The 15000-nt window shown below is 42.7% G+C and overlaps 1 protein-coding gene across 1 annotated transcript in view; it reads left to right on the plus strand.

Moving 5' to 3' along the window:
- Positions 1-15000, plus strand: part of srbd1 (S1 RNA binding domain 1) — a 128129-nt gene that overhangs the window by 14148 nt on the left and 98981 nt on the right. Inside the window, exons 10-11 of the mRNA XM_063191808.1 lie at positions 12312-12415; positions 13850-13957. Coding sequence (XP_063047878.1) covers positions 12312-12415; positions 13850-13957 — 212 coding nt within the window. The remainder of the gene's footprint in view (positions 1-12311; positions 12416-13849; positions 13958-15000) is intronic.

Below are 15000 nucleotides of genomic sequence, written 5' to 3' on the forward strand. Positions count from 1 at the left end.
ATTGAACCTTCACACTTCACTTTACTGGTGCAATGTGCAATTAATGGAGATTGGCCAACAGACTGGTCCACTTGAGCCATGAAACTTCCCACACAAAAATGACCGGTGTCTCAGATATTTTGTCCACCCCCTGTATATCGGGCCGATATTTGCATTTTTTAAGTGTATTGTATCGGCCGATACGCAATATATTATTTTATGTCATTCAGTTTTTTTTAAAAGCACCAAGACACTTTATTTTTGTATTGTTAGACATTACTTGATTGTTAGAGTGGGTGTTTAAATGTTACAAGCTCTACCTCAATTTGATAATGTTAAAGGAATGTTTAATTTTAACTTGAGACCTGGAATATTTGTCATTTTTTCACCTTTTTTTTAACCCATATCGGCCCCAAATATTGGGAATCGGGTACCGGCCAAGGGTGATGAAAAAAAAATCGGTATCGCATTGGCCATTAAAACTCCTGTATCGGTCGACCCCTAGTGTGTGTGTGTGTGTGTGTGTGTGTGTGTGTGTGTGTGTGTGTGTGTGTGTGTGTGTGTGTGTGTATTTTTTGTGTCTTTCTCTCTACCAGTTTATATCATGGCTTGGATTCATGTTTGGGTTCGAAGCTCTTGTCTCCGCTGTGTGTTTGACTGTGTGCAGGTGTGTGTGCGCGCATGTGTGTGGCGCGTGTGTTATCTTACTGTATACAGGTGTGTTTGTAATGATGAGTTGGTGTTGGAGATGTAATGGTGAGAACATTTGGATGTGTGTGTGTGTGTGTGTGTGTGTGTGTGTGTGTGTGTGTGTGTGTGTGTGTGTGTGTGTGTGTGTGTGTGTGTGTGTGTGTGTGTGTGTGTGTGTGTGTGTGTGTGTGTGTGTGAATGTGTGTGTGAATGTGTGTGTGTGTGTGTGTTGTGCTGTAGATCCGAGATGGGCCGCAACTGATGGATGCGTTGTGACAGGCTGGTGTCAGGTGTCGTCTCTGTCTGATTGGTTGTTTAGAGTTTGCTTCCTCCACACCGAGGGTCAGTCTCCAGTCACACACACACACACACACACACACACACACACACACACACACACACACACACACACACACACACACACACACACACACACACACACACACACACAGACAGACACACAGACACACAGTCACACAGACACACACACACAGACACACACACACACAGACACTCACACATACACACACACACACTCTTGATGGCACAAAGTGCACTGTGTGTGTGTTCATAGATGTGTGCACACATGTGCATGCAACAGCGTGGATGTAATTGTTCTTAATTTCTTTTTTTTCAATTTCATATTCCAAACATTCATCGTATTCCTTCTTCCAGTTCTAAACAGTCTTGACATGTCAAACCAAATATCTACACGGAATTACTTTTATAGCTAAATAAATCCTTATGGGATGCAAAGCACAATTATTTTATTGAGTCTACATTTACTCCCTATTTCTCCATGCTTACATGGAGTCAAGCATTGCAACGTGTAGAAATGTATACATTTTAAATGACAGTCGTACCCGAGTGGCTATTATGTTTCCCAGTCCTGAATGATGCTTTATTGAATCTGAATCAAATTTGCCAGTGGAAGAAATTCCACAAAAATATTATAGTGTGGTACTGCACTTTTATTTTTTTCAGTGTTAGTTGGACAAATAAGGACACATGAAATGGAATTGGAGTATTAATCTGCTCTGTGTTTTCGTGTGAATGTGTGCGAGCATGTCTGTATGCACGTTTGTCTCTGTACATGTTTTTTGTACACGTGTTTGTGATATGTTGGCGAGATGATTGTAAGTTGGTGACATGAGTATATTACAGTGTTAATTTCGTCAGCTTTTTTTGATTTAGTCTTAGTCTTAGTCACAATGACGAAAATCAATTTTAGTCTTAGTCATATTTTAGTCATTTCCTTCCCAATTTAGTCTTAGTCTTAGTCAAAATGACGAAAATCAATTTTAGTCATAGTCAAATTTTAGTCATTTTAGTCATTTTAGTCAATATTTCAAATTTTAGTCAACATTTCAATTTTTAGTCATTTTAGTCAATATTGTGGTGTAAAATAAATAACCTACAATGGCTATTGTATTATATTAGGTATTACTAATATAGCCTATTGCAGCAAATATTCACCTTGTTACTTGGTCATTTTCCACCAAAACCCAAATCAGTCATTTCAACATCATAGAGCAAAAGTCTTTTAAAGAGCATCTCACACACACACACACACACACACATCCAGGTGCAGGCTGCGCTCTCTCTCTCTCTCTCTCTCTCTCTCTCTCTCTCTCTCTCTCTCTCTCTCTCTCGTGCATTAGAAGCTGCTGCATATTATAGGCTATTTGATTTTGAGTTTGATCACGGAGGAAGCTACATGCTCTTCTTCACCTGACCGCGTGATTTAAAGCCTGCAAATTGCCGGCAGTGGGAAGACCAGACATCCCTAGTCTGCATGAAGTTCAAGAAGTCTCCCTGATAGTGGCTTCCCGATGACCACGAGCCAGATAAAATACTGCTGATGTTAGACTATGCAAGTTAGCGGTTTTTGTTTTCAATTGGCAATGCGAGCAGATAACTATAATGACTCGAGCGGCTTGTGTGGAATGGGCTTAAATAGATTGCGCGAGCACACTTCGTGCGCCCTGCAAAAGTCCCAGGAAAAATAGTTAGGCAGGGGTATGCAGACTGGACGATAGAAAGGACACGCACATACAAATATTTAAACACTAATGCTGTTTTGTTTGTCGGGGATGTCGAGGTTCGATAAGCATGACCTGAAAAGAGTTTTTGGAACTTAGGAAGACGCTGAAGACGCATGGAAATGCTGTCGACTTCCTTGGGTCTTTTAGCGTTGCTCTCGACGAGAACAAGTTTCAAATCTCAACAGTTTAAAACTCCTTAGCGATCGCCCATCCATTGATTCTTTTCAAAACTAGGCTACAGTAGCCGTGCCTCTGTTACTTTCGACAGGCCAACTTTCCCCCTGCTGGCGCGCGCTCCCGCGGTGACTGATTTAAATAAATTCACAAATCCGACCTTCATGATTTGCTTGCGAACTGCCTACTCATATGGTTAAACAACAAATTTAGCAAACATTACAAAAAAGAACAGACAACGAACGCTGGGCAAAGACAGCCTAAGTGAAAAGGAGAATAGTGGAAGCTCGAGGAGGTTTAGAATGACAGTAGGCCTATCAGAGGAGGATTGGCGTGACTGTCATTACCTACTGCAGAAACACATGTCTTTGTCATGGACAAGAGAGTTGTTGAACATGTTTCAAAATGAACACTTCCCTCAACGTCGGCTATTTTTTCTCTTTCTCTGGGAATGTTTTAGGACCTAAACTCAACTTAAATGGACTCGCTGAACTACTAGGCTACAGAACTACTGACTGAGCCGCGCCATGCACTGGCTGCCAGCAGATACACGCGAGGCAACACAGCGTGAGCGCAATCACCTATGTTCAAGACACTTAGGACTATATTGCAATTACAAATTACTAGGGCTGTCAATATTAACGCGTTAATCGCGATTAGATTAATAACATTCTTGATCGCGAATATTTTTTTTAATCGCGATCAGACTTCGCCAGAATGTCCCCACTTCTACCGTCCATATGCAGCTCCTCTGTTAGTAGTCGGCTTAGCACTGTCTGGGCAGTAAAATGGTTGATTATGGCACAGTCTAGCTCAGTGACTTCTACAGTTTGTCAGTTACATTTCACAAAACTAATGGGCAAACTGTCAACATAATGGGTATGACATCATAAGTATTATGTCCATAGTATTGTGTCCAACGTAATTAGGCTACGTTATAGCCTGACACCTGAAGCCGATAAGGAAAACAATCCCTGCCCCCTCGCGTGGAGAGCGCAGCGCCCTTCCACCCTCTCCCCCAGTTGAGAGAAATATATCGCCACCTCTTTCGTCTTTATTTGCTGTTTTACTGATTTGTATAACTCTTACAAAGACAGTCAAAACACTGTGACCAGTCTGATTGCCAACAACGAGTCTAAAATATTAATGTAGTTTTAGGGTTGCCTATGCGTCTTCTCTTCACCGTGCGTTCTCTCCATACGGAGATATGGCCACGTTCGCCGCTGCCATCCACCCAGTAGAAGTCAGAAAGAGGGACAGAATGAGTGTGTGTTTGCTGCTTGGTGAACAGTGTTTGTCTGATCCCAGGATTATTGCGTTTGCGTCCGGATAGGTGGCTACCCACATCACCGGGGGCTGAATGGAGGGAGCGCAAGCTAACAAAGAGTGCTCGTCCGATCATTATCATCCTCGTGAGATAAAAACTGTCCTTCAGAGTCAGAATAGGCAAATAACATGCTCAGAACTTCGTCACGATTCAACTTCTCACTAGCCATGATGAAATAGCTCGCTGATAGTTCGCTGATAACAACACAAACTCAACTCGCACGCCTCGACACAAAGTGGCTACTTCCGCATTTTGTGGTCGCTTCACAGGTCGCGTCAAAAATACTGAATCAAACGAAGATATCGCAAACCACGCCCACTCAATGCAAAAGCGTGTGCTCAAGTTGGGTCTCCTAAGGGGGCGTTGTCCCCTACTTCTTCTTCTCTTTTTGAGGTGTTTGCGCAAGACATGCGCTACTGCCATTTAAAAATTGGGGAAACTGTGTGGGGCAGTTCTAAAAAATGTAAAACATTGTTACAGCTTTGCAATTATTTGACAGTTATGTGTCAGTTATTGGCAACTACTTGACTAAACTCTTATCCTTATAGGTGAAGAATTACTTGTATGATTTTTTTTAATTAACATTAATGTTTAAGATGATATTGAGTTCTAAGAACTAAGAAGTATTGGAAAAAAATAAATGAATGGCCTGAAAGGCAAAACAAATCAGTCTTTGTCTTGATCCTTGTTTTATGCCAAAGAAGACATAGTGATCAGAAATACTGTGCATTAATGGTTTCAACTATCTTGAATTGCAAACTAACCATTTAAAAAATGTAAAATAAATAACGATTAATCGCGATTAACTTCCATATTTTTATGAGATTAATCGCGATCAAAAAAATTAATCGTTTGACAGCCCTACAAATTACGAATTAATTATAAATAATTATATATTTTTAATGTCCATTTGTCCATGGCTTGTAAATTTCGTCTCGTCTTAGTCTCCTTGACGAAAATATTTTTTTATTTTCGTCATATTTTGATTTGCTTGAGACAATTTTTAGTGCGTCATCGTCTCGTCATCGTCAAGGGAAAAAGGGGCGTTGACGAAATATTTTCGTCATCGTCGTGGTTGACGAAATTAACACTGGTATATTAAACGTCTGTACATGACTGTACTGTATACGCGAGTACAAATCAGATTGTTCGTTATTTCTAGTGTGTGTGCATGGAGAAGGATGGCTTTTCACTGGCCCAGGACAAAGTCATGTGAGAGAGCCCCCCACCCAATGCATGCAATGTCATGAAAACCCAATTTTGGGTCCCCTCTCTCCCGGGGCCGGGGACAACTGCCCCCTTTGTCCCCCACTGTTGGCTTCCAAGTGCGTGCGTGCGTGCGTGCGTGAGTGCGTGTTCATGTGCGTCTAGCAGAGTGTAAAATGAAGCTGAGTGTTAGTCGGGCAGCTTTGGTGTGAGGTGAGGTGTGTTTCACCTTCTTAAGGGGTGACCAGAGCTTAGGGCTTTATTTGATTTGGCATTCGGCAAATACAGCACTTCCTCAGGAAATGTTGGAAATGGAACCTGTGGCCAAATCTGATGCAGTGTCAGGACCCATTTTAAAGCAGGACCCCCCTCTTTCTTAATGTTCTTTTACACACACACACACACACACACACACACACACACACACACACACACACACACACACACACACACACACACACACACACACACACACACACACACACACACACACACACAGCTCTCTCTCTTTCTCTCTCTCTCTCTCTCTCTCTCTCTCTCGCTCTCGCTCTCTTGCGGCTTATTCACTCTGGGGCCCTCATTCATCCTCTCTCCTCATTCTTTCTCTTTTTTCCTCTCCCCCTTGTTTTGTGGCAAATGAAAAGGGTAATTGTTGCTTTATTCTCTTTATCAAATCAGACATTTCCAATCTCCTCCCGGTGCCTGTGCAGAAATATTCCATTTCCTCACTAGTCTGTTATCATTACCCTCTCTTTCTGGGTCCTTCTCTCCCTGCCTTTCTCTCTCTCAAACACACACATCACCCCTTTCTCTCTCTCTCTCTCTCTCTCTCTCTCTCTCTCTCTCTCTCTCTCTCTCTCTCTCTCTCTCTCTCTCTCTCTCTCTCTATCTCACTAACTCACTCACTTTATCTCTCCCTCTGTCTCCCTCACTCTTCCCTGTCTTTGTGTTTTTAGCACATTCCTCAACATTGTAGGGAGCTAATTTCTGCGGACTTCATAAACGCTGCAGATTATTTATCTTAACTGGCATGCACCCATGCTGACCAACCAGAGAGAGAGAGAGAGAGAGAGAGAGAGAAAGAGAGTGAGATGGTGAGAGAGAAAGAGAGAGAAAGATGGCAAGAGAGAGAGAGATGGCGAGGCACAAAGCATGCATTAAGGTTTTGTGGACGCAGGCCCATCATAATCTTGGGTTTGTTTTGCGTCGCAAACTGGTGCTCCCTCTCCCTCCATCCCTCCCTTCTGCTCCCTCTCTCCCTGCATCCATACTTCTCTCCCTTTATCCTCTCCTTTCTCTCCCTTCATCCATGCCTTGCCCTCTCTGCATCTATACCTCTCCCTCTCCTTTCATTCCTTCATGTATCCCTCTCTCTCCCTTCATCCATGTCTCTTGCATCCATACCTCTCTCCATTCTTTCATCCATCCGTTCCTCCGCCAGGCAGGCAGGGTAGGCCAGTCAGCCGCCCTGCTGTGCAAGTTTGTTTTTGTGCATCTGCAGAGATAAGGGGGTCGGAGGTTGCTGGCTAGGAGTGTTTTATTTGGGGGGAGCTCTGCTCAGCTCCGTCCAGCCCCTCAGCTCCCCACGGCACCCCCCCGATCTCTGCGCTCACCCCCCTTCCAAATATTTGGAGAGTAAATATTGGGGCCGAATCGCCGGGCCCGAAGAATAATATTCATTAATGTAGCTTACATTCCCCATATTTTCCCAATTATGATTTCATTGTTTTTGAAGAACTTGATATGTTGAATATTTCTTCCTCCCCATCACTCTCATTCTCACAATTGCCCTGCTCTCTACATCAGTCTTTGTCTGTTGAGCACTATTTTTTTCCTGTTCTCTTTCTCTCCTTTTTCTTTTCCTTGTTCTTTTCTTTTTCTTTTTGCTATTTCTTTTTCTTTTTCTTTCTCTTTTTCTTTCTCTCTCTCTATCTCCATGTATCTCTCTCTCTCTCTCTCTCTCTCTCTCTCTCTCTCTCTCTCTCTCTCTCTCTCTCTCTCTCTCTCTCTCTCTCTCTCTCTCTCTCTCTATAGCTCTCTCTCTCTCTCTCTCTCTCTCTCTCTCTCTCTCTCTCTCTATGGCTCTCTCTCTCCCTCTCTCTCTATAGCTCTCTCTCTCCCTCTCTCTCTATGGCTCTCTCTCTCGTCAGTGTGTTGTCCCTCGCTGAGTGTGTATCTCCAGGAAGTGTAGTTGCTGCTGGGATTGGGTTAGGCTGACTGGCTGTGGAGAGCTCCCATCACCCCAAACAGACTTTTACATCCTGATTGGAGGCCACAACACCCACCCACTGTCATGCACACGCACACGCACACACACACGCACACACACACACACACACACACACACACACACACACACACACACACACACACACACACACACACACACACACACACACACACACACACACACACACACAGCCTATTTAATACATGCACACGCACACACTTGCCTGCAATTTTGAAGGTGTGTGTGTGTGGTGTTCCTGCGATATTTCAAAGAAACATTACTAATTCTAGTAATCTTTCTACTAATCCTAGTAAGAGCAAAACACCAAGAGTCTATGTTGAGTACAACAGTGTCTTTTGGAGGCCTAAAAAGAGCACAACAAAATACTGCAATAAAATGTTGAACAACTTTGAGGGACTTATGTGAAGATGTGAGAATATCTATAGTAAAAATAACATTTTGCTGAAGCCTACAACTACAACTTTTCATGTACCATCATGGCAAATGTAAGCTTTTTATATTGTACAACTTTTACGCAGTGACTTTCTGAACTTTGCAGAAAACAATGGCTGAACAAAATCAACACCCCCTTCCCCTATAAAACGGTTACTCAGAAAGGGTAACACTTCACTTTAAATGAGATTTAAATATTTTCTCTTGGATGTTCTAAGGAACACCCAGTAATGTTTTCAGATTTCTTTGAGACACAAGTGCGCTGAGATTTGTTCAATTGGCGTGGAATGACCCAAACACTTAATATTAAGCTGCAGAGCAAAAGTGGTAGGCTTCTCCTCCCTAGGTGCTCCACAGAAAACTGCAGGCAGTCTTTTGTTCCTGCAGTGGTCAGACTTTTTAACAACAGCTACTGAGTGCTGTTTTAATGTTGTGCTGATTCTTTTGTTTTAAAATGGTTTTATAATGTTGTGGTGATTTTTTTGTGCTTTCGCAATTCACTGTTTCTTAGTTTAAAAAAAATAATTATTGTGCTGTGATGTCGTGCTTTCAAGTGTTGTGCGGATAGCCTGGTGGCATTCAATTTCCTCTCTCTCTCTCTCTCTCTCTCTCTCTCTCTCTCTCTCTCTCTCTCTCTCTCTCTCTCTCTCTCATTTATTGCCGTCATACTATTTGACAATTTCAACAGCAACCAGACTTTAATTTTTTAGTATAAAATTGTTAAAAAGATCATTGACATCGCATGAAACATGCAGAAATGCAAAACATACATTTCCGCAAAACTGATGGAAGCATTTAGAATAATGTATTCAAACATTTAATAATTTTGCATTGTGCACACCCTTATTTGTCACTGACCCTATCAAAGACATTGAAGAAGTTCTATTTGAACTCATATGGAATATAGTCTGGGCCAGTAGTATCTGTTGATTCAAGTAGATATTTTTCACGTCTGATTATGTGATATGTCCATCCATGTGTGTATTCGTAACAACTCTGGCTGTGGCGAGAACATTACTATGTGTCACGCGTGTGCGTGCGTGCGTGCGTGCGTGCGTGCGTGTGTGTGTGTGTGTGTGTGTGTGTGTGTGTGTGTGTGTGTGTCGGAAGGCATTGCTGATATGCAGGGAAGTGTGTGTGTGTGTGTGTGTGTGTGTGTGTGTGTGTGTGTGTGTGTGTGTGTGCGTGTGTGTGTGAGAGGGACATGACCTAGGTTACTGTAGAGCATTCTCTCTCTCTCTCTCTTTCTCTCTCTCTCTCTCTCTCTCTCTCTCTCTCTCTCTCTCTCTCTCTCTCTCTCTCTCTCTCTCTGTGTCTGCGTGTGACGGCGTGATAGTGAGATGTGTTGTTGAGAGTGCCTTGACTGGCTTCTTCTTGGCATGTGTTCAGGTAGCTGTCCAGTTCCATCGTCTCTCCTCTGTCTTTCTGTGTTTTTACCCCATCTCTTGTCTCATATCCTCCCTCGTCTCATACATACATTAGACAAACACAGACAGCCGTCTAAATCCATTTATTTACCCCGTCTTCTTTCCCCTCAAAAAAATATCCTAATTATTCGAGCCTCGCCAAGGAGCCCCCCCTCCTCTTCTGCTGTGCTCTGAGTGAAAACAGCTAAGTTTATGAACAACTGTGTTACAGCATATGTTCATGGGGGTGATGTCTATTTTATTCATGTATTTACAAATTGCATATTTATCAATTTACTTACATATTTTATTGTGGACATGTGTATATTATTTTGGAAACATGTCAAGCTCTGTTATTTTCCCTCACAAAAGAAATCGTCATTTTTCCATTAGAAACTTGATTCACGATTCAAATCAATTTACCCAAGCTTAAGTGAACACATAAATCGCTTAGTGCTTCTGTGGGTACATGCATCTTCCTCTTTCTGGATTGTGTTGTCAGACACATGTCGGACTGCATGTCATTTGTAAAATGTTGTGGAATGTCGGCACACTTTGAACCTTGCTGGTTTACTGTGAACTTTATTGCGGATTTCTGCTTTTTCTTGATATGTATATTATAACATGCGAGTATGTCTTTGTGTAAGATGCTGGACACCTACATTTACTTCAGGGTAAATAAAGCTACTCTCTACTCTACTCTACTCTACTCTACTCTACTCTACTCTACTCTACTCTACTCTACTCTACTCTACTCTACTCTACTCTACTCTACTCTGTTCAACTCTATTCACTTCCCAGTCTATTCTGCTTCATTATGAGTCTGAGATTTAGACCAGCACCTCACCTCACAGGCCTACTTGGCTCGTGGCTCCAACTTCTGCCATCATAGTGGTGGTGGTGGTGGTGGCATCGTTGGGTTGTACTGCAGAGGCTGTCAGGCAGAAAAGTTTCTTTGATGGTTGTTTTGTTTCATGGTGATCCGATGTGGATGGATGGATGGATGGATGGATGGATGGATGGATGGATGGATGGATGGATGGATGGATGGATGCTTCCGTCAGGATGCACATTGTGGTTGCCAGGGCAGGTGGAGATGCAGGCACGTAAACATGCTGCTCGGGGCTACAACATGCCAAAATAGAGAAATATAATGTTCATCACGCTTCCTGTTGCATTAACTCAGCATCCCTAGAAGCCCATTAGCTTTGTGTGTGTGTCTGTGTCTGTGTCTGTGTCTGTGTGTCTGTCTGTGTGTGTGTGTGTGTGTGTGTGTGTGTGTGTGTGTGTGTGTGTGTGTGTGTGTTTATCTGTGTCTGTGTCTGTGTGTCTGTCTGTGTGTGTGTGAGAGAGAAAGTGTAAAGTGTATGTGTTAGAGAGAGAGAGCGAGAGATGGCTGTGCATGTGTGAGAATGTACTTGTGTGTGGCTGAGAGTGAAAGTGTGTGTCTGTGTGTGTGTCTCTGTGTGTGTGTGTCTGTGTGTGTGTGTCTGTGTGTGTGTGTGTGTGTGCATTTGTGTGCAGGCATTCGTGTGTATACTGTAGTGTGTGTGTACTGTACTGTGTGTGTGGTGGCCTCCACTGTCGCCGTGGTGGCTGGCATTTGTCAGATCGTCTCTTCCGCCTGGACTCGTGATTGACAGGTGGCACGCAGCCCTCCTCTCCTCTCTCCTTTCTTTAGCGGCCGCTGGAAGTCTGTGCTGTGCCGAGTAAAAAGGTCAGACACTTAAAACTATTTGCTGAAAAGCACGTCAGCTCCCCTCAAAGGCAGCGCTCCACTGTAGCAGCAGCCCAGCCGGGGGACTGGAGGCATTTATTACTATTATTGTCATCATTATTGTCCCCTGCTTTTCCCTTGACACTCTTACAGGCATGGCTGACTTTCTGCTAGTGTGTGGGTGTGTGGATTGGCAGTTTGTGTGTGTGTGTGTGTGCTTGTGTGTGTGTGTGTGTGTGTGTGTGTGTGTGTGTGTGTGTGTGTGTGTGTGTGTGTGTGTGTGTGTGTGTGTGTGTGTGTGTGTGTGTGTGTGTGTGTGTGTGTGTGTGTGTGTGTGTGTGTGTGTGTGTGTGTGTGTGTGTGTGTGTGCATGCACACATGTGTAAGAACATCATGCATACATGCTCGCACATGTGTCTCTGTTTGTGTGTGACTGGATCAAAGCCAGTATGGTATGGTAATATGTTCAAAATAGATGTCATGGTTGAATGTGTTTGTGTATGAGTTTATGTGTCCCAGTTTATCATATATTAAAAGTAATACTCCCTGTGTTTGTGTGTCAGCTGAAAGACGGTGTGTGTGCTTGTGTGTGAGTGTCAGAGACTGTTTGTGCAGTGTTTTTTATCAGTATGCGATGTGTGTTGTTAGCCTATGATCCCATGCTGTCTTGTGCACTTGTTCCGATCTGAAGTATAGCAAGGAAAACCAAGGATTTTTTTTTGCCTGATTTTGGGAACCCAATTACAGAATGGGGAGGGAGGACAAGACATATTATTAAACAGCTCGTAGTTTGTTTTGTAAGGATCCATTCCATCAACTTTCCATCAAGCTTTGTATTACGTTACAATACCTAGTATTTAGATCGGTCTCCTTATGACAATAAGAATAGAAGGTTCCCAGACTGTATCTCACATACAGTGTGGCGATAGCCAGGCTAGTGTGTGGGAGCTACAGAAAAGAAAGTTTGTGTGTGTGTATCCGCGTGCGTACATGTGTATGTGTGTGTGCATGTGTGTAGCGTGTGTTGGCTGTCTCTACAGGTTACCTCTCTGTGCTCTCCTCTCCTCTCCACTCCTCTTTGCAGACTCTGGCCATTAACCGCGGGGAGAATTTGAAAATCCTGACAGTGAAGGTCACCATCCCAGACCGCATCAAGACCGACTTCAGCAGGTGGTGTGTCAACGTCAGGTAGGTCTCAAACTCACATGCAGACACACAGATAGACACGCACCACACACACACACACACTGAGGTTTCAATTCTAAATGTATTTGTCTCAGTGTCCAACACACACACACACACACACACACACACACACACACACACACACACACACACACACACACACACACACACTCACAGACACACAGACACACAGACACACAGACACACACACACACAGACACACACACACACACACACACACACACACACACACACAGACACACACACACAGACACACACACACAGACACACACAGACACACACACACACACACACACACACACACACACACAAGCTCACACAAGCATAGAGCCCAAATTAAATATTAATCATAGCTGTCACACAGCATTACTTTTAAACTCCATGGACACGTCGTGCTCCTGAAGCTTGCTCAAATGTTATCAAGTCACAGTCCTGATGTCGTCCGACTCCCCTCTCCTACCGGCACGCTTCTCATGCTAAATCGGAACATTCGATCGCATCCACAAGTCATGTCCAGTCACCAAGGCAAGCGAGACGAGAGCAGAGCAGACGAGACGAGATGACATGGCCACCCGGGTCATCTTCATCTCCATCATCATCCTCGTCTGTAAATAAAGACTCATCACGCCACAGACCCTCTGGATGAGAACGGCTCGACGCTGGCTGCACTTTTGACCCCTCATAACTGTGAATCTGATCTGCTAAATGAGTTTTACTAATTTGCTGTGTAATATAATGTTTCTGACAATGGACCATTTCTATGTACATTAATCTTACAATATGTTGAAAGAATATCATGATAAATTAGTGTTTATGCCTGTCTGGCCATCAAACCTTTTTCCAGGCCCTCCTTGTTACCTGAAATATGGAAGAAAACGAAAAACAACCTGTAAAATACATTCGGATTAGTGATATGGTTGCTTATAATTCTGTGATATATTTCCCTCCGAGCATTTTCCTAATATGGGGAATGGGGATATTTTAGAGCCCTCTTACGAGAATGTTTAAATTAGAACTGAGTGTTTCCCCTTATTTTTATCTGACACATTTTTCTGACACACTTTTTCCATAATTGGTCAGGAACATTTGTTCAAATTAATTAATTGTAAGATGGGGAAAATAATCATCATTTTTGTCTTTTTTTCTTTTCTTTCCTTTTCTTTCTTTTGATTTCTTAATAAAGGTTGTCTATTTTGTTGTTTTCATTTTCATCAGATACAGCATTAGCAAATTAGATGTTTCCAGTTGAGAATTTCAGTTCTGAAAAAAAAGGAAATCTCTTTCTGTGCTTGGCAGGTTTTCATCATGGAGTTTTAGAGTTTTGTTAGCTATTTAAAAACTGTGTTTAATATAGAGGTGTGTGTTTTCACCACCAAAATATTTAAAGGCTGCATGCGTGCATGCTTGTGTTTACAGGTGGAGACCTCAGGGATTTGCTCGACCGGAACTGATGAAGGTCCTGCATGATGCGGTGGAGGACTCATACAAGAGGCTGATAGTACCGCTTATCTCAAGAGGATACAGGTGCGTGTGTGTGTGTGTGCGCGCGGGTGTGCGCGTGTTTGTACAGAAATTGTTTTGTAGATCATGTTTACATTAGGGCTGCACAATATCAGAAAAAAAGATACTCGATAACAGCATGAAATACCTCAATAACGATATTTAAACAAAATTTAGAAATATAGCCGAGTGTTTTTCTTGTTACTAATTTGTTGGTCTGTGTGGGTTCGTGGATTTGGTCATGGCTGGCCTCTTGCGCATTTTTTGCCTTTCAGCAAGTGATTAGACTGCACAGAAATGTAAACATGTTCACGATAATTAAGTCATTTTTGCGATACACATATCACTGCTCTTGATATCGCGATTTTGATACATTTTCGTATATTGTGCAGCCCTAATATACATTGTTTTGATAAAGATTGGTTTGATAAAGTGCCATTACATGTGGAATCGGATGTGTTAGAGCCCATCATAGCCAGATTTATACCGATTTATTTATTTAGTATTTATTTACTTATTTTTTGCTTGTGATCTGGCTTCATCAAGGGATAAACTAGTCACCCAGCTGACAGGCATCTGTCGTCATGGCCAGACCCGGACAGTTTTTGGATGCAAACTATGTGTCACCAAGTTGACATGGCTCAGACTTCATGATGTGACTGATGCATGTGCTTGTTTGTCCTGTTGGCTGTGCAGTATTAGCCACTGAGGTCTGACAAATACACCCCAAAAGAGGATACACGCCACAGTGACATGGACTATTGGGAATATGACAACACCATTGAGTGATGCTACTAAACTCTCTTTTCAATTGTTCTGTTTCCCCTCAGTTGTCTCCCTTGGTCTGTACCTTCACCTTTACCTCACTCTGATCAACACTTAAAAGGTCTATTTATATTTACCACTGACTCTTTTATTTTAATTCGTTTTTATTATTTTTATGGATTTTGCATCTTTATTTTAAAAAGTCCAGTGAAAAGAGACAGGAAGCAAGTGGGAGAGAAAGATAGGGTAGTGTTGGGAAATGATTGGTCGGATTCGAACTGGGGTCATCTTGGGCAAGTGAA

This window comes from Engraulis encrasicolus, chromosome 24, assembly GCF_034702125.1.
Source record: "Engraulis encrasicolus isolate BLACKSEA-1 chromosome 24, IST_EnEncr_1.0, whole genome shotgun sequence".
NCBI lineage: Eukaryota > Metazoa > Chordata > Actinopteri > Clupeiformes > Engraulidae > Engraulis > Engraulis encrasicolus.